The sequence below is a fragment of the Tenrec ecaudatus genome, chromosome 5 (genome assembly GCF_050624435.1).
Source record: "Tenrec ecaudatus isolate mTenEca1 chromosome 5, mTenEca1.hap1, whole genome shotgun sequence".
NCBI classification, from domain to species: domain Eukaryota; kingdom Metazoa; phylum Chordata; class Mammalia; order Afrosoricida; family Tenrecidae; genus Tenrec; species Tenrec ecaudatus.
Genome location: NC_134534.1, coordinates 158,695,866 through 158,716,475, shown reverse-complemented (window position 1 = coordinate 158,716,475; position 20,610 = coordinate 158,695,866). Strand labels below are relative to the sequence as shown.

Genomic DNA, 20,610 nt, shown 5'->3' with positions numbered 1-20,610 from the left:
GTAATACTGAATGATTATAAGGGTAAGATATTGAAAGACACAGGAAACATCAAAGGGAGATGAAAGGAGCACACAGCCACTGGACATTCAATATTTCAAGAAGCAGTATAAAAGCAAGAATGGATGCTACTGAAAGAAGAAGTCCAAGGTTGGCAAAAGAAACAAAGTTCCAGGAATAGATGCAATATTAGTGGGAATGTTTCAGCAAATATGCAGCACCTGAGATGCTCACTTGACTACGCCAAGAAATTTGGAAGACAGCTACCTGACTAACCAACTGAAAGAGTTACCTATTTGTACCCAACCCCAAAGAGAGATGCCTCATTAGAATGTGGAAATGATCACTAATATCAAATGTTAAGTAAAATTTGACTGAAGATAATTCAGAAAACAGTTGCAGCAGCACATTGATAGAGATCTGCCAGAAATTCAAGCCAAATTCAGAAGAGGATGTGAAACAAGGGATATTATTGTTGGCATCAGGTAGAACTGGGTCAAAAGCAGAAAATACCAGAAAGATGTTTGCTTGTGTCTCACTTGACTATGCAAATTCATTCAATTGTGTGGATCATAACCAAGCATAACATTGGGAAGAATGGGAATGCCAGAAATTTAATTAGGTCCTTGTGGAACCTGTATACAGACCAAGAAGCAGAAGTTCAAATTGAACAAGGGAATACTAAGTGGTTTAATATCAGGAAAGGTGTACATCAGGGTTGTATCCCTTTATCCTATTTATTCAAACTGTATTTGAGAAACAGAACTTTGTGAAGAATGTGATACTAGGATTGTAGGAAGAGTCATGAACAACCTTTAATATGCGCAAGCACAGCAGGGAATGCAGAAAGTGAAGCGGACTTGAAGCACTTCCTGACGAACATTGACTATCCCGCAGTACAGGTGACACCTCTACATAAAGAGCAGTAAGCAACATCATGACACACGAGACTGATTCTGCCAAGGATTTCATTATACCTCAATCTACAATCAATGCTCATGAAAGTAGCAGTCAAGAAAATCGAAGGCTGTTGAACTGTATTGGAGAAATCTGGTGCAAAAGAGCTTTAAATGTGTCCAAAAGCAAAATATATCAATTTGCAGATTAACGTGTGCCTGACTCCATTTTCAACTGCCTCATGTGCATGTGAAAGCTGGACAGTGCGAAACGCAGACGGAAGATGAATGGATGATTTATAGTGTTGGTGAAGAAGCGTGAGTATATATTATAGACTGTCAGAAGAACAAACTGACTTGGATGAAGTACAGCTTGAATGCTCCTTAGAAGAGAAAATGGTGAGATTTCGGCATACACACACACACACACACACGCACGCACACACACACGCACACACACATACACAGACTTTAATTTTTCTGAAACTAGCTCATGTGTCACAAAATAATTGAACTCAATTTTAATTTTCCTTCTTTTGTAGCCACTCATCTCACATATTGCAGACATGCTGTCAGGACATCATATTTGGGAAAGCACAGGGTCCGTGAACAGGGGGGTGGGCTGATACAGTGACTGCAGCAATGGGCTCAAGCACAGGCGCTGTTGTGCGGCTGGAACAGGACCGGCCAGCGTTCCTTCCACTGTGCACAGGGCTGCGGTGGGCCATAACTGCCTCGAGGGCCTAACAACAACAACAGTGGCAGCAGCAACACGTTTTTCAATACAACACTGTTTCAAACGTTCTACTCATCATGTATTAATCTTGATGTTTAAAATTTGTTAATTCATTCCATCATTATTTTCCCACTTAAGTAAAATCGTATACCTTTGATCAAACACTGGATTCAATGTTTTCTTTGAAACATGGGTTTTTCTTCTTCCTGACCTCCTCTTGTCTGGTAATAAATACATCCGGACATAAGGATCCGACCCATCTTCAGAAAAGGCAATAAGATTCCTTTTAACACAAGCCAGAGAACACTAAGTATTAGAATTCAAGGAAATTAGAATCAGCAACACATTCATATTCATTCAATTTTACGTGTATCTAAAAACTGAGAAGCAGACAAAGATGTAGAGGATAACTAGTCACAGGGTATGCTTTTCCGTGAACCCACATTTGCTGCTCTGCTTCTCCCCAAACCCTTTTCTTCTGTGCTTTACATTCTTCCTTTGTTTCTCTGAGGAAGGAGACATGAGTTAGCCGGACAGCCAAATAAACTCCCATGAGACTCTGCTGTGAGCACTCTGTCACGAGAGCATGCATCCTCACTGTCCCTGAGTGGGAGTGCTTGCTCCTCGGGGCTTCTGCTGCGGCCACTTTTCCTACTCATGGCTCCTTAGCTGTCTAAGTCCTTCACAGACTAGGACCCACTGCGGTAGGAAGCTCACATTGATTTCTTCTTATGACAACCTGTAGGAGTCTCCTAGGGCTACAGGGAGCCATTTCAAATGGTCCATGGCTTACTGACTTGACTGTCTAGTTAGGGACTGTCTGGACTCCTCTAAAGCAGTCTTGCTTCTCTGTCTCCCACAGTAACTATCTAGTACAGGAACATACATGGTGTTCAAACATATTAACTGAATTAAACTATCTTTAATTAATCATATTTCTAAACATTCTTAACTTTCTTGTTTCCAACAGCTTTTATACACTCCGAAACTTATAGCATATTTTTAAGTACTAAGAGAAAGACAAGCCACACACAAAAAATTAGTAAACCCACATCATCATTATTAATGAAATACCAATTAAAGCACTATTGTCCTTTGGCCTTATACTTAAAACCAAACCAACCAAAGCTGAATTGATTCTAATTCATGGCCATCCCTGTGTGTCAGAGCAGAAGGACACAGAAGCATCAATGGCCATGACTTTTGGGAAGCAGACTGCCAGGCCTGTCTTCTTCTGCTCCTCTCAGTAGATTCTAACTCCTGACTCTTTTGACGAATAGTTGCATCCTTAACTGTCTGCATTAATCAGGGACTTTTATACTTAAGGAAGTACTCAACTAGAAGATAAAAGTTTGGCAGTTCAAACCACACACCCTCTTTTAAAAAAATAGTTTTGTTGGGCTCTTACAGTTCTCATAATAATCCATACATCAATCTATCAATCACATTTGTGCATATATTGCCATCATCATTTTCAAAGCATTTTCTTTCTACTTGAGCCCTCGGTATCAGCTCCTCTCTTTTCCCTCCCTACCCTAAAGAACCCCTGATAAATTACAATCATTTTCATATCTTATACCATCCACTGTCTCCTTTCACCGTTTCTGTTGTTCATGCCCCAGGGTAGTGGGAGTGCTTTATATGTGGATCATTGTGATTGGTTCCCCCTTCCTCCCCTTTTTTCCATACCTTCCCCTACCCTCATGGTATTGCTACTCCCATTACTGCTCCTGAGGAGTTTATCTGTCCTGTTTTGAGAGCTCTTATCTGTACGAGTGTACATGCTCTGGTCTAGCTGGATTTGCAAGGCAGATTTGAGGTCATGACAGTGTGGGAAGGAAGCATTAAAGAACTAAGGGAATGTTGTGCTTTGTCAATGCTACATTGTACCCTAGCTGACTCATCACTTTCTTGTGACCCTTCTGTGAGGGGATGTCCAATTGTATACAAATGGATTTTGGGGTTCCACTCTGACCCTCCTAGTTCACATCGATATGATTGTTTTGGATTTTCTGATGCCTATTGACACCTCGTGATCACACAGGTTGGTGCGCTACTTCCATGTGGGCCTTGTTGCTTCTCTGATTGTTGACCGCTTGTTTCACTTCAAGCCTTGAAAACCCCAAATGCTATTTCTACAAATAGCCAGGCACCATCAGCTTTCTTCACCACATTTGCTTATGCACTCATTTTTACTTCAGCGATCGTGTTGGAAAGGTGAACATCACAGAATGCCAGGTTATTAGAACAGTGTTCTTGCATTGAGGGAGTACTTGAGGAGAGGCTCAGAGTCCATCTGCTACTTTAATACTTAACATATAAATATATGTATATAGACCTATATCCCTATTGTTATATCTTAATATATATACACATATACATGCCTATATTTATGCCTCTATAAATGTCTTTTGCCTCCTAGTTCTTACCTCTATTTCTGTTTACTTTCCTCCTGTCCCACTATCAGGTTCAACTTTCATTTGGCCCTCAGTAATTCCCCTCCGCTGCATTGCCCTTGATCAAACCCCACCAGGCATTCTACCCACTGCTCACCATTGATTTTAGATCCCTTGCTAGTCCTTTGTCCCTGGGTTTGTTGGCTCCCCCTCCCTTTCCCCCACCTCCTCCTCTCCTCTCCCCACTGTGGGTCCCATTGTTTTCTCCTTGGGATTGTTTATCCTGCCTATCTTATACAGGTACACAGAAAGAAAAGGAAAAAAAACCCCAAAGCCTATAAATAGTTCCAGGCCTGTCTGCTGACCCTTATGAATGTTTTCTGATCGAGTCTGATGAGTTTCCAAGCCCTGCCCCCCAAATCAGAGGTCTATTTTTGGGATTCCTTGGGGACGTCATTGCTTTGCTTCCCTTACTGCTCTGTTTCACCCCCTTTGTGTTTCGCACAGTAGGCCACACATACTTGAACGCTCTATAGAATACCTGGATTGCTGTGAGTTGGAATTGACTGGAAGGCAACTAATACTCACAATAACATTTTATATTTACTATAATTAACACACTGCACAAGCTTGAAAACGTTCCTGATGATTGCAGGGGGGGGGGAGGGGGGGAGGAAGAAGAGGTATATCAATACACTTGGAAAGCCAATGTCAATCGTACCTTTTTTTTTGAAAGGTGAATGGCTGTATCTATCATGAGCCTATAAACTTTTTCTTACCTTTGGATTGATAAATCCAATCCAAGGAATTTAATCTTAATAGATACTTTAATACAATATGTTCATGATATGTTACATATAATACAGCGACAAGCTGAACAACAAACAATAGGGAGTGGTTAACTAAATTACAGAAGAGCAATTTAAGGAATATTATAAGGTAATTCAAATAACTGTACATACAAAACATTTATGAAACGTTAAGAATAAAAAAGGAGTAGAAACTTGTACACTAGCATTGTAACCGTAGAAATCATAGGTTTGTAAAGAAAGAGCATAATGTAATACAAATTAAATAAATATCTATGTGTACAAGAGCCATTGTGACGCAGTGATTACAGTGGTCAGCTGTTCACGGAAAGGTCGGCAGCTGGAACCTGTCAACGGCTCTGAAGGAGAAGCAGCAATCGGCTTCCCTAATGATTTACAGCCTGGGAGGCCTGAAGGGAGACTGTTCTACGTAGTGAGTCACAGGATCTCTCTGAGTCAGACTCAATTGGAAGGGCAGCAGCATTATGGTTCTTTTCTTAAAATTGCCTTCATTGTGGCTACATTTTGCTTTTCTTGTCACTAATTTGAACGATTCATGCTAATGTTTTCACTTTCTCTGTTTAGCACGGCTTCCTCACCAGTCGTTGGAACGCTCGTGTTTTTTTTGACATAGGCAAACATTCTCTTAACTTCTTCTCTCGCACCTTGTACTATTAAAACATACGTTTCTAGGAGTTCAAAAAAGCCAACAGATTCATACTGACAAACCAAAATTTCTTCTTTCAGTTTGCTCCTGTTTCTTGTGAGTGAAGAAATTTTAGCTAATCTACATCAATAAATGTGTGACATTTATTCCTCAGCACTCCCTATTCCCGTCAACACTGAAACTCCAATCTCCCAAAATATAAAACCAAGAAAATTTCCCATGTAGCCTTTTGTGTACACAGCGACACACAAGTATATCACTTCACATTATGTAGAGTATTACAACTCCTGCAAAAGTTAATATAGATTAGTGCCAGCTATACTAGGGGTAATTGCTTGGCCTTTAGAAAATGAACTATAAATGTCTGTTTGTTACCTGTAAATGTTATCATGCTACACCCTGTTTGTATACACTGAAATAACAAGAAACTGGGGTGCTTAGGCCACCCGTTAGGCTTACCTGCAGGAATGCACAACCACAATAAGCTTGTTTCTCTGAGAACTGTGACGTATTGTCAACTGAATCTGTCCAAGTGGAGACTGTCCCAATGTTGTTCCACTGTGACAAAGAAAGCAGAGCTGTCAGCTCTTTCCCATGTCATTTGTACAATATATACAGTGAGATAATTTTCATTCATGTGGACTAAAAGGTGAATCTCTGGAATCAAAGTGAATTTATATGTGATATAAACCTTCGGTTTAAATCAACCAGTTGAACTTATATTACACTTGCTGGTTTTAGCATGACTTAATTATTCATGATCAACAGTTTTTCAGTTAGGGTTCAAAGTAAAAATGAGACATACAGGCTTATTTATTACAAACAAACATAAATTCTGCCTTCTTTATCAAGTGATATCTGATCTGTAACTACCCAAATCTTGCATATCCTCGCTCAAAATCATATATAAATCACTCGCTCTATTTTTAACTATCCACAAAGACTCAACTTTCTTTTGGAGCAAGAATGACAGAAACAGATGATTCTTTTTTCAAAAAAAAAAAAGATGCTATAAATTATGAATGAAAGTAAAAATGCTGCATGAAGATCAAAGAAGGGTCTTAATAGACCTCCATTGGTGGCCAGGAATCACATGCCTTCTAAGAGCTCAGTAATTATCGTATGCTTTTTCTAACCCTTTAGGAGTAAACATGCTGCTTCACCTTTGCTTCTGTTTCTGCTACTATATTTGTATTACTCAACACACCTCTTACAACAACAAACATGAAGAACCATTTCAAACGTCAGCTTTATTCTTTTCACTAGGAGGAAAAGGTTAACATCTGAAGCTCCTGATAACTATGGATATTTTTCCTCCGTAGTTAAATAAAAGCATTAACAAATGCTCCTATGAATCACGGGTCTTAAATAAGAAAGCAATACAAACACCTAAAGACAAAACAAAAATCCAGTAGGATGTTGTAAAGGAATGTTGACTAAACATGAAAAAATTGGACCTGTTCTTCCTTACACATTATAAGTCAAACTATTGCCAAAATGTCGTATCAAAATTCAAAAGATTAAAATTCTTAGGAATTCTTTGAATTTTGTTTCCTAAGCTAAGGCTAGGTGTATAGCACCTTCAAACTCCAGCCTGCTTTCTACGTTATGTCTTAGCCCGATCCTAATGCATTTGGCAAGGAAGTCCTGGTGGTAAGAAGTTCAGACACACTCATTGAAAGGCCTGGAGATTGCGCCTGTAAAAATTACAGCCTAGCAGCCATGTGGGCAAGTTCTATGCTGTAACCTGAGATCACTAGGATTTGAAACTGACTTGATGGCCTAATAGAATTTGACAAGTTTTATTTGGAAAAGTCAAAGGCGGAGTGAGCAAAACTGTACCCCAAAACCAGGTTCTTTAGTTGACTTGAGATAACTTTTTCCTTGCTTGTAACAGATAAAATGTGTACTCTAATGTTGTTTTTAAAATAGTATTGGATTTACTTCTCAAGCTGTCGCAATCTCTGCCGAAGTTCCTGTGTGGCAATAGGCAAGGATATATCCGAGGCTATGCTTGGCGTGGGCTCCTTCACAGAAATGTGGCTTGGGGAGTATGCAGAATTGGGGGCCTGGAGGCTGGAGGAGCTTCTGCTGAGATCACGGGGCCACTGAGGGCTGGCATTAGGTGGCTGGTCTTTCTCCTCTATGTCAGTCTTCTTACTGCCATCAGTTATTGGTGTGGACGGGGCTGTTTTGCTGCCCTCAGTAGCTGGAGAGACAGAAATCTGAGATTTGACAGATACTTTTCTCCCTTCTTTGGAAACAGAGGGTCTTTTCACTTGTGCTGAGTGTTGGTAATCTGGAGGTCTTTCTTGCTTTTCAAGGTAAAGTACCTAGAAGGGGAAATGAACAACAACAAAAATTATAATCAGTGGACACTGGTAATATCTTGATATTTGAACATTTTAGGAATATATTCACTTGTAAAAGAATTGTTAAGATTGGACACAAAACTGTTTTCAATAGCTTTTCCCAAAGCATGTATTCTAAACCCTAAAACTGGTAGCTACAATTTTATTGGGTGTGGGTGGGTTTTCTTTGTTATGTTAATGAGGTATTATTAGTGTATAGTGTGTCTTAAACTCAAACAAACAAAAGATGCTACACCACCTGATCACCCAGGAGTCAAGGAACAGGAGCTGAACATCTGTAACCATCTATTAGTGAGTTTTAACATTTTCCATTTATTTTCCAGTTAGGTATTTAAAAATGAACCATGTCTATTTCAGAGAAAGAAACTTTTCTTACTATATATTCTATCTTATAGAATTTTTATCAAAACCTATCCCCTGAATGCCTTTTGAAAATTTAGCCTTAAAAGAAAACTCTGGTGACACAGGCAACAAGACTTTCTGAGTCAACAGATAAAAAAGGCTGGCCAGACTCATGTGAAAGCACAATGAATAATCCTGGAAATGGATAAGGTACTGAGAAAGTACAAAAACATTGTTATAAACTTATAGAAATATTTCATAAAAAAATCAAAATGTGAAACTATTGCTTCTCCATCTATCCTCTATCTAGAGCTACATCCTTCTGAAAACAGTGTTTCTAGCTCTCCAACCTTTCCCCCAAATAATTCTGCAACGGCAGTTCACATGATCTGAAAATGGCAATTTTGGGATCCTCATATTGTTCTTTGAGTTTTAGACACAAAAAGAAGGCTGATGCTTGGGAAGTTCCAAGACTGTAAAGTGGATGGAGTAAAGTCTCCTAGTGAAACTGTCATAAAACAACCCTCAAATGGGGAAATAGATCTATGTGTCTATATTTATAGGTTAAGTATTAAGGTGGCGGAAGGACCTTCGGCCTCTACTCAAACACTCCTCAATGCATGAATACTTTCTTTTTTATTAAATTGGAACTCTATGATGTTCACTCTCCCGACACAACTGCTGAAGCCAAAGTGGGTGAACAAGTAAATGTTGTGAAGAAAGCTGATGGTGCCCGGCTATCAAAAGAGATAGTGACTGGGCTCTTAAAGGCTTGAAGATAAACAAGCGGCCATCTAGCTCAGAAGCAACAAAGTCCACATGGAAGAACACACCAGCCTGTGTGATCGGGTGGTCCCGAAGGGATCAGTTATCAGGCATCAAAGAACAAAAAATCATATCATTGGCTGCACACCTCCATGATAGGATCGCTGAAGACAAATGGGTGCATAAGCAAATGTGGTGAAGAAAGCTGATGGTGCCCGGCTATCAAAAGATATAGTGTCTGGGGTCTTAAAGGCTTGAAGGTGAACAAGCGGCCATCTAGCTCAGAAGCAAAAAAGCCCACATGGAAGAAGCACACCAGCCAGTGCGATCACGAGGTGCCAAAGGGACCAGGTATAAGGCATCATGCAAAAAAAAAAAAAGATATATGTGTGTATATGTATATATATGTGTGTGTGTGTGTATATATATATATATACATATATATACATACAATATTGAATGAAGGGGGAAGTGCAGAGTGGATACCCAAGGCCCAAGTGTCGGCCAATGGAGATCCCCTCATAGAGGGGTTTAGTAGAGGAGAAGGGTCAATCAGGGTGCGAGGTAGTACCGATGAAGAACACAGCTTTCCCCCAGATCCTGGATGCTTCCTCCCCCCAACTACCATGATCCGAATTCTAGCTTGCAGGGCTGGATAGGACAGAGGTTGTACACTGGTACATATGAGGGCTGGAGGCACAGGGAGTCCAGGGTGGATGATACCTTCAGGACCAAGGGTGTGAGGGGTGATGCTGGGAGCGAGGAGGGTGAGTGGGTTGGAAAGGGGGAACTGATTACAAGGATCCACATGTGACCTCCTCCCTGGGAGAGGGACGGCAGAGAAGGGGGGGAAGGGAGACTCCGGATAGAGCAAGATATGACAAAATAACAATGTATAAATTACCAAGGGCACATGAGGGAGGGAGGGGGGCAAAAAAAAGAGGACCTGATGCAAAGGGCTTAAGTGGAGAGCAAATGCTTTGAGAATGATTGGGGCAGGGAATGTATGGATGTGCTTTATAGAATTGATGTATGTATATGTATGGATTGTGATTAAGAGTTTTATGAGCCCCTAATAAAATATAAAAGAAAAGAGGAGAAAAAAATAAAGAAAATGATTAGGGCAAAGAATGTACAGATGTGCTTTATACAATTGATGTATGTATATGTATGGATGGTGATAAGAGTTGTATGAACCCCTAATAAAATGTTAAAAAAAAACCCTCAAAAAATGAGCAGGTGCCTTTTGATGGAAAAATATCATTGGTGTAAATCTCCTGGCTTTTTTTCACCAATGTAGTTTTCAATTTTCTTAAAACTTCTTCCAAATAAGCTTCCACCACCATTTTGTGACCTTGAACAAAATATAAGCTTTTTTTGGATCCCATAAAAGAGTCCCAATAACCTACTGAGCTGACATCCATGTCTTGAATTTAATTGGTGCAGAAGATCAGATCCCCTCAAACTCACTGTTTTGATTGGATTTTGCTCTTTAAATCATTTTGATATCTCCAAGATTCATCTCCAGTTAATATCTGTTCCATAAAATTACCATCATTAGTGTGATCTTACTTTAAGAGATTGATAGAAAGATCAGCTCTTCGAGTGAGCTGGTCATTCTACAACACTTTTGGCACCTATTTAGCTGAACCCTGTGAGGTCACGACATTCACTGGAAATGGAAAATGTTAAACTTCAGTAGCTATTACATAATGGGAACTCTATAGCCTTCTTTTACTAGTTTCTGAACCTCAAACAGTTTTCCCATTCATCGAGGTTGATGATTATCTCTCACTTGGTTTATCTTTGAGGTCTTCCTGACCCTCCCTTAAAATGCTTGATCCATCTAGAAATTTTTGTCTTAGGTGGGGTAGCATTCCCATAAACTATTAAGGCTCAATAATTTGGGAAGATGTCCTTTTGAGCTTTGTTTACCTTTTGACAGTAGCTTTGACGCAAAGACCATACTCATGCAGGTTTGAGTGGGAACCCTAATAGCAGTACCTTTTTTTTACCCCACTTCATATATCTTTAATTATCGTTCATCTGTGCTCCTGTAGCATTGAACAATATTTTCTACTCAAAACAAACAGATGTCCTAGCAATCTCTAACACCGCTGTTACCATTTTAATAAGATTAACTGCTTCTGGTAAGCCTGGTGATATCTACATCTCTAAATTAGCACCAATAAGTATCACCTATTAGTATCCCATTCCTTCCCCTTCCACTACTATTTTTATTGAAAAAGACTATGAAATACCCTGAGGGCAATCTTCATTTTTATAGTGCTGTTTGGACCTGAATTACTAAGTTGGAATCGCTGGTTCATAGTCATATCATCACTTTCAAGCAGCTGGTTGAGAGGAATCTTCAAATTCCCCAGGGAACACTGATGTTGCTCATCCTTCACCTGCAAAAACCAGGGCAGAAAACATACTTAGCTATGGGGCTGAAATTTACATGAATCATTGAAATATCTGTAACATTTGTTACATATGTCAGTCATCTTCCTTGAAACAGTGTTTCCATAAATGATTAACATAGTATAAAACCTTATAACATAGTATAAAAACTTATAATGGGCAGAGAATCCTTATTTCATATCCGTTTTCTATTCCTTACACAACATGTAAAATAAGGAATGTATTTTATGACTTGAGAGAAACCTGAACTAGGAGGAAGTATCTACAAACTTACAGATTGCAAAAAGACATTTTTTTCCCAAAATGTGTGAAGCGCAATAAATATTAGCAGCGCTGTATAAAGTTTCACTAGGCAACACTTATTTATGTAGGAAAATAATTTATAAATGTGTTCTTAGCCTTCCCTATTCAAAATAGACTTGGTTGTTTTAGAGATTTACAAGATCTACTTTAAATGAATAGGCTTGATTTGGAATGCACGTTAATTGTATTCAGTGTTATGGTGGTAACAAGAATTGTTCCTGCTAGGAGGCTGCCGTTCAGAATACTACCAGTTGTCTGTCCGATGGTTGTGCTATAGCAGCTAGTGATGCTACAACGCCGACGGCTCTTTTCACTGGTGTTTCCAATACTAGCCGGGTCACAGCTTCCAGACTGAGAACAGATTATGAAGAAGAACTCCGTATCTCAACTTCAGAAGAATTAGGTACTGAAAACCCCATGGATAGCACCCAAACATTGTCAGTGACTGAAGAAACTAATGAAAAGAAGAAGAACATTGTCAGAGAGAGTACCCAAAGATGAGCCCTTCGTGTCAGAAGGCATTCAAAACATGACTGAGAAAGAGCTGCCTTCTCAAGGTGGGGTCAACCAGAGTAATGTGGATTGAGCAAAGCCTTCTGCACCTTCATATGTCAATGAGAAGGACAAAAAATGGGAAGAAACAGCTGCAAACATTAATTAATAATTGGAACTGAGAATGTATGAATTATGCATCTAGGAAAATAGGAAGTTTAAGAATATAGTGGAATGCATAAAGACCAATATTCTAGGCATTAGCGACCTGAAATGAACTGCTATTGGCTATTTTAAATCAGAAAATCATATGGTTTCCTATGCCAGGAACGACACAATCAAGAGGAATGGCATTGCATTCATCATCAGAAGAGATATCTCAAGAGCTATCCTGAAGCACAATGCTGTCTGTGGTAGGGTAATATCTATCAGTGTACAAGGAAATACAATCAATATAACTATTATTAAAATTTATACACCAGCCACTAAAGCTAATGATGCAGAAATTTGAGAATTCTACCAATGACTCCAGTCTAAAATTGATGAAACATTCAGTCAAGATGCCTTCATAATTATTGGCAATTGGAATACAAAAGCTGCAAACAAAGAAGTGATAATAGTTAGAAAATAGGTCTTGGTGATAGAAAGAAGTTGGAGATTGCATGACAGAATTTTGTAAGACCAGAGTTCTTCATCACAAATATCTTTTTCCAGCAATACAAATGGCAGCTATATACATGCAGATTTCTCTGGATGGAATACAAGGAAATCAAATTGACTACATCTGTGGGAAGAGACAATAAATAGAGAAGCTAGCAACCAAACGTACAACAAAACGAAACACCACTTGTTCCTCATAATTGTTCTTACGTTTCAGGCCACTCCTAACGCCACTGCGTCCATCCAGGAGATCAATATCAGCAGGCAAAACCAGGTGAAGGGCCAGCTGTGGAACAGACCATCAACTGCTCATATGTACGATCAGGTTGAAGTTGAAGTAAATGAAAACAAGTCCACAAGAGTCACAAAAAAATACGACCTAGAAGACATCCCATCCTACTTTGGAGGGCACCTCAAGCAAATTAGGTAAATCAAACACTAACAACAGAAGATGAGCGGTGGCATGACATCCAGAACATGGTACACAAAGAAAGCAAAATGTTTCTTAAAAGACCATAAAAAAAAGAGCCAAGACCAAAATGGATGTCAGAAGAGACTCTGAAACTAGTTCTTGCTCATAGCATAGCTAAGCCAAGTAGAAAAATGATGAAGTCAAAGAGCTGTACATACAATTTCTAAGTGCAGCTCGAGAAAGCAGAGCAGAACATTAAAATGAAGTATGCTAAGACCTAAAGGGATAAAACCAACCCTCCCCCCTCACCAAAAAACAACAACCACCACTCAGCATATCTTAAATTGAAAGAACTAAAGAAAAACTTCAGGACTCGAGTTGCAATATTGAAAGTCTACGGGAAAATACTGAGTGATGCAAAAAGCATCAGAAGAGGATGTGGATAATACACAGTCACTGTACCAAAAGTAACTAGTCAACATTCAACCATTTCACGAGACAGCATATGAGCAAGAACCAATGGTACTGAAGGAAGAAGTTCAACTGCACTGAAAGCATTAGCCAAAACCAAGATTCAGATATTATGGAATATCATTGGAAATCTTTCAACAAGCAGATGAAGCACTGGAAGCATTCACTGGTCGATTTTAAGAAATTTGGAAGACAGATACCTACCTGGCCGACAGACAGAAAGAGATCCATATCTGTACCCATTCCAAAGAAAGGTGACCCAACAGAATGCTCAAACTATAAAACCACCATCATTAATATCACAAGCAAGTAAAACTTTTCTGAAGACCATCCAACAGTGGTTGCAGCAGTACATTGATAGGAAGCTGCCAGAAGTTCAGGCTGGATTCAGAAGAGGATGTGGAACCAGGGATATCATTGCTAATGTCAGATGGATCTTGGCTCAAAGCAGAAAGTACTAGAAAGTTTACTTGTGTTTTATTGACTGTGCTGAGGCGTTTGACTGTGTGGGTCATATGAATGCCTTGAGAAGAATGGGACTTCAAGAGCACGTCATTGTGCTCACGGAGCACCTGCATTTGGATCAAGAGGCAGCTGAGAAAACAGAACAAGGGAATATTGCATGGTTTAAAATCAGGAAATGTGTGTGCCACTGTTTTAGGCTCTCACTACACTTACTCAAATCTGTATGCTGGGCAAACAATCAGAGAAACTGGTTTATATGAAGAAGAACATGGCATCCGGATTAGAGGAAGGCTTATTAACAATCTGCAATATGCAGATGAGATCTTGCTAGCTGAAAGCGAGGACTTGAAGCACTTGCTGATGAAGATCAAAGACTGCTGCCGTAAATATTCAAATGCACATATGTACCATATGCGTATCACAACCCACTGTACAGAACACCAAAATCCACTACCCATAGCCCTACAGGGGATAACACCAGAGACACAGTGTGGGAATTGCGCCCGACATGATCCCGCCACACCGAGGCAAAACAGTAAGGAGCAACAGAACAGCAAGGGAACCGAGTGACAAGGTCCCAGGGAATGCTGAAGGTGGACTTCAGGGCCAGGGCGTGGTGCCCCAACAGACTGGACTGGAAAAGGCTCCTAAAGGCCAGCAAACCGTGCTTGAACTAACCACAAGCTTTCCTTTCTTGTGTTTTGTTTTGTCTTTTTGTCATTGGTTTGCTGTTGTTGTTTTGTTGTATATTGTTGCTTGGTTTTGCTCTGTCTTGTTTTTGTGCATGTTATTATCTCTGCAGGTCTGTCTAAATAAGATAGGCTGGATGAACAATCTGGAGGAGAAAACAACAGGATGGACAGTCCCAGGAGACATGGGAGAGGGGGAGGTGGGAGGAAAGGTGGTGGTGTTAACAAACCCATGGACAAGGGAACAAGTGATCCAAACTGGTGGTGAGGAAGGTGTAGGAGGCCTGGTAGGGTGTGATCAAGGGTAATGTAACCAAGAGGAATTACTGAAACCCAAATAAAGACTGAGCATGATAGTGAGACAAGAGGAAAGTCAAAAGAAATAGAGGAAAGAGCTAGGAGGCAAAGGGCATTTATAGAGGTCTAAATAAAGGCATGTCCATATGCAAATATATTTACATATGATAATGGGGAAATAGATCTATGTGCATATATTTGTAGGTGTAGTATTAAAGTAGCAGAAGGACATTGGGTCTCCACTCAAATACTCCCTCAATGCACGAATACTTTCTTCTATTAAATTGGCATTTTATGATGCTCATCTTCCTGACACAACCGCTGAAGACAAAGCAGGTGAACAAGCAAATGTGGTGAAGGAAGCTGATGGCACAGGCTATCAAAAGATATAGCGTCTGGGGTCTTAAATGTTTGAAGGTAAACAAGCGGCCATCTAGCTCAGAAGCAACTAAGCCCACATGGAAGCCTGTGTGATCACGAGGTGCCAAAGGGATCAGTTATCAGGCATCAAAGAACAAAAAATCATATTACTGTGTGCTCACCTCCATGATACGATCGCTGAAGACAAATGGGTGCATAAGCAAATGTGGCAAAGAAAGCTGATGGTGCCCAGATATCAAAAGATATAGCGTCTGGAGTCTTAAAGGCAAACAAATGGCCATCTAGCTCTGGAAACACAGGGACAGATAACCCCCTCAGGACCAATAATGAGAGTAGGAATACCAGGAGGGGAAGGGGAAGGTGGGGCGATAAAGGGGAAACTGATCACAATGTAGATCACAATGATTTATCTACATATAACTCCCTCCCTGGGGGCATGAACAACAGAAAAGTGGGTGAAGGGTGACAATGGTCAATGTAAGACATGAAAAAATAATAATAACTTATAAACTATCAAGGGTTCATAAGGGAGGGAGAGGCAGGGGAAAAATAAGGAGCTGATACCAAGGGCTCAAGTAGAAAGAAAATGGTTTGAAAATGATGATGGCAACAAATGTACAAATGTGCTTGACACAATGGATATATGGATGGATTGTGAAAAGAGCTGTATGAGTCCCTAATAAAATGATTTAAAAAAATAAAAGTGTGATTTATGGTTTTATGAAGATTTAGTACTGCTAAAATGTCAAATCTCTCCAAATTTATCTATATTTTCAATGCAAGCTACATTAAAATCCCAGCCAGTTTTCTATAGATATTGATAAAATTATGCAAAAATTAATATGGAATGCAAAGCAACAAAAAGAATTATTAAAATGAACAAAGATGAAGGTCTTCCACTACTTTATTTTGAAACTTAGCATAAAGTATTAGTTATAAAGACAGCTGGTACCAGCACAAAGGCAGACATTGTGTGTGAGTGTTCCAGAGCTGATTTGTTAGAGTCCTGAACTGGAAACAACCTAACCTTTTATCAACAAGTGCCTGAATAAACAACTGTCAAAAATCCATACTACGGAACGCTACTCAGCAATAAAAAAGAACACACTATGGATAGCTATAACAACATAGATGAATTTCAATATAACTACTGTGAAGAACACAGAAAATAGCTTCACATTTTGGTTTTTAAGGATATATTTCTATAATTTTATAGCAATGCTTTTTACACTTCCTCCAATACCCCCAATTACTTTTGAGCATTTCCAGGATACTTTATTGTGCTTTCACATGAGTCTGGCCAACCTTTTTATCTGTTGACTCAGAAAGTATTGCTGTCTGTATCAACAGAGTTTTCTCTGTTTTGTATTTATACAAAAGTTCTAGTAAGTGTGAACAATACTGAAGATGGCAGATAGATGGCGTGTTACCTGGGAGAGCATAAAAGACAAAGAGATGAAGACGCTTTGGGGAGTGATGCGTAGGCTAGTCATCTTGATTGTTGACATGTGCCAGTCACAATTTACCAAATTGCACACTTCAGAGATGTGCTCTTTATTGTATGCCAACTGCATTTCAATGTATTATTAAAAAATCACAAATGAAGTACCTCAATTTCAAGGTCCTGGCGCTTCGGATTGTGAATGAAGAAAGTGAAGTTTTCTTCCCATACTGGTTCATTGGTTTTATAACGAATCTGCAAATGATACCCAAATGTGAGCTCTGTGATGTTTTCTGTGCTGTGGGAAAGGGCTTGCTCACATAACATGCTCAGGTGCTTCAAAAAACTCAAACTCACTGCTATCAAGGCCATTCTGCCCCATAGGGCCGAGGAGGACTGCCTCTGGGTTTCCAAGACTAACGCTTTACAGGAGTAGAAAGCCTCATCTTGCCTTTGGAGCAGTTGGTGGCTCTGAACTGCTTGCCTTGTGTTTAGCAGCCCAATATATAGCCCAATATATATGCCACCTGGGTTCCTGTTTAGGAGCTAAGGCTAACCTTAATTAAATGCAAAGACATATTTGCTAAGCATATACATGTATATATACACAAGGAAGGTTGTCATAAAGTTTGTGGAAAAATTGCGTTATTTTTCAATTCCATTCTTCCATTAACTCCTTGAATCAATTACAGAAAGAGGTCAAAAGATGTAAAGATAGGGCCTGAAACTTTAAGAACATGTCAGGGAAACCAACTTTCATAAATTCACAACCTGTATGTTCACCCTAATGGTAGAAACTAAAATTTAATTTCAACTTGGCATTAGTTTTCCAGATTCTAGCCATTGTTGTATGTCTCTTAAGTTGTCAACAAGTGAAAACTGAAGAGTAAAGTGCTACAGCTCTTTTAGAATTTGTCTAGCAGGTTTTCTGGTTTTCCCGGAAAACCCAAACAAAAAAAAAAAAGAAAAATGAAGAGTGGTCTGTAACAAAATAATTTTTGAAAAAATGCTCTCACATTATGTTACAGCAGTAACAATACTTTCACTTCTTGAATATGAACATAATCATATTTGTTGACTGTCGGTGAGCACTAGTTGATTTTTAAAAATTTGTAGCACTTACAAAAGAAACAGAAATTTCTGCTATATTTCTATCCTTGAAATCAAGTTAATGCATAGTCACATTTTTATTTTTTAAAAGTGAATAATGTAGTTGTTATCAAATTAAGTAGCCGACTTAAAAAAATAAAGGCGTAAAAAGCAATGGAGCTCAACAGCTACATTGTTACACTACTACACCCCCCCCCCACTAAACGTTTTATTACGAAGTAGGTTTACATATCAGATTACTGCTTTTGCATTCAACAATTTAAACAAATTCTCAAACCTCCCAATGGCTTGCCCTGCTCCCCTTCTATTTCCTCATCTCCCTCTGAGATAGTTAAGGTTTATTGTGCCAACCTGGCCGATAAACACATGTGGAATTAATAGAAGGGCAGAGCGAGAAATGGCTCCATGAGCCTTGCCCTGCTAGTTCTTGAGTCTCTTGCTTTCTGATTGCCGGAGCAGGGCGTAGCTGCCTTAGCTAGTTCCCTGCTTCAGCTGGCCAGGCTCACTTCCTGCAAGATATTCCCAAGGAGAAACCACATGGACCTACCCCGATGCAGCCCTGGGTGTTGGAGCAGCTGTGTGGAGACCCCTGCCAGCGCTGAGATGCTTACATGCTTGCTGATTCAGCTTTCCTCCTGTAGTCAGTGTCATTGTGTGTATTTTGTGAGACTGAGGAGGATTTTGTAGATGTGTCGGACATATGGGTTACTGTTGGACTTGTGGGCATGGGCAGCACTGGGTTGGGATGTGTTCTTGATGAACACTTACCCTTTATATAAGACTCTCCCTTACATATGAGTTTCTGTGGCTTTGTTTCCCTGATGTGCCCAACGGAACAGACCCTTTATGGGCATTATCTTCCCCTTACACTGCTAACCCATAAAACCCTGAAGTTAGTTGGCCTATTGCCCCCTTTTCAGAAACAAAACAAAACAAAAAACCCATTATTCAGCACCACCTGACAATTAAAAGCTTTAGTACTATAGCCTATAATTCTGGATAAGTGTAGCTATCTGCTTGCCAGCCCCTCTCCCCTCTCCCCGAAGCTGGATTGGTCTTGTAATCAGCCTCACCAGGGGAAGGCACCTCACGCTTTAGGATTCACTGCAGCCTAGGAGTTCCTCTTTCCTCCCTCTCTTCCCATGCCTGGTAACTATCAAACTCTTGTTTCTTTTGGTATTCAAAGTTTTACTTGGTTTTCCTTTAAGTAGCAGTGATCCCTTAGAAGAGTGTTCTGGTTGTGTCTGATTGACCAACTCTACTCAGCTTAATGTCCTCTGAGTCCATACACGTCTATTTAGAGCTTGACATTTCACATCTAAGTTTGGCAAGGGTGAAAAATATGAAAAACTGAAAACAAGTTAAAATATCAATACCTTACCTTACTCTCTTGAGCCATGTGTCCAACTGACATTTGAACAAGAGGATTTGGGTTGCTGTTTATTTTCTTCCCTGACTATCCAAATACAAACAGACAAAAGAACAAACAGTCATAATAAGTAAACAAACACACATTGTGAGATGAGTTTTACTGAAAAATTAAATCATTAGCTCATATAATAAATATTTCTATTAACTTTTGAGATGTAAGCCACAGGAAATACCTAGGAACAATTTAATTGGGAAGTAACTGCTCATCCTACTCCAAAGCAATAGCTGTACCTGCCATGAAATGCATTCAGGAAACTTCCCTTTGTGTAGCTTAGAAAATGCTACTATATTCTATTGTTAAAGCCAGCTACTTTGGAAAATTAAATAGTCTGAATATATCTAATGAATGTCAGTTCTCAAAATCTAGCTAACTAAGATAACAAAATGAATTGACATGCATGGAAACAAAAACACAAGGAAATACAAATAAAAGAAAGTGTAATTCAGAATATTCTTTCAGTTGACATTGTAAAAATACCACAAAGTGTCAGAAACAAACTTTTTCATTTTTTCAATGTAATATCCTTTGTTTAAGCACATAGCTATAAAATATCAAATCTTGCTTACCAGCTGCTATGTAATTTTGAGTGGGAGAATAAATATCACTTTCGAACCACAATAAATTAAGCAGAAGTAAATAAAATGAAAGAATTCAAAATAAGATAAAACAGTAAGAAGCATACATTAGCACAAATAGCTAATAGGAGAAAGTATAGTAAAATGTATATGTGACATGAGGTTTATTTACAACTTAGGTCCACAAAAAGATGCACTTAAATATGTTAGTGGAAATTAAATCAGGTCATAAAATGCTTTTCGTTAAGTACTTTAGAGTCAATCTTCAACAATGTAGCAATGACAAAAAAATGCATCAAAAACTTATCAGTATTGGAACAAAATATCCCTAGCTCAAACCTAATGCGATAGATCATCTATTTTCTGGTGCATCTTTTTGATGTAAATGAATTCTGCAAAATTACATAAATTCTGTTAAAAATTCAAAGATATAGGCAAATGTGGCTGAGATTACTAATTGTACCTCAAAATCCATTT

The 20,610-nt window shown here is 39.1% G+C and overlaps 1 protein-coding gene and 1 non-coding gene across 3 annotated transcripts in view; one reads left to right on the top strand and one right to left on the bottom strand.

Annotated features, from left to right (window-relative positions):
- ESYT2 (extended synaptotagmin 2) overlaps nt 1-20,610 on the bottom strand; it is a 131,609-nt gene that overhangs the window by 6,373 nt on the left and 104,626 nt on the right. For both annotated transcript variants that reach the window (XM_075550163.1, XM_075550164.1), the window contains 6 exons: nt 19,508-19,582; nt 17,185-17,271; nt 11,243-11,392; nt 7,447-7,835; nt 5,962-6,060; nt 1,782-1,913 (listed from right to left, as the gene is read on the bottom strand). In XM_075550163.1, coding sequence (XP_075406278.1) covers nt 1,782-1,913; nt 5,962-6,060; nt 7,447-7,835; nt 11,243-11,392; nt 17,185-17,271; nt 19,508-19,582 — 932 coding nt within the window. The remainder of the gene's footprint in view (nt 1-1,781; nt 1,914-5,961; nt 6,061-7,446; nt 7,836-11,242; nt 11,393-17,184; nt 17,272-19,507; nt 19,583-20,610) is intronic.
- On the top strand, nt 17,906-17,966 carry LOC142449546 (U7 small nuclear RNA). The gene has a single exon (XR_012784695.1). It is a non-coding gene; the product is annotated as a U7 small nuclear RNA (small nuclear RNA).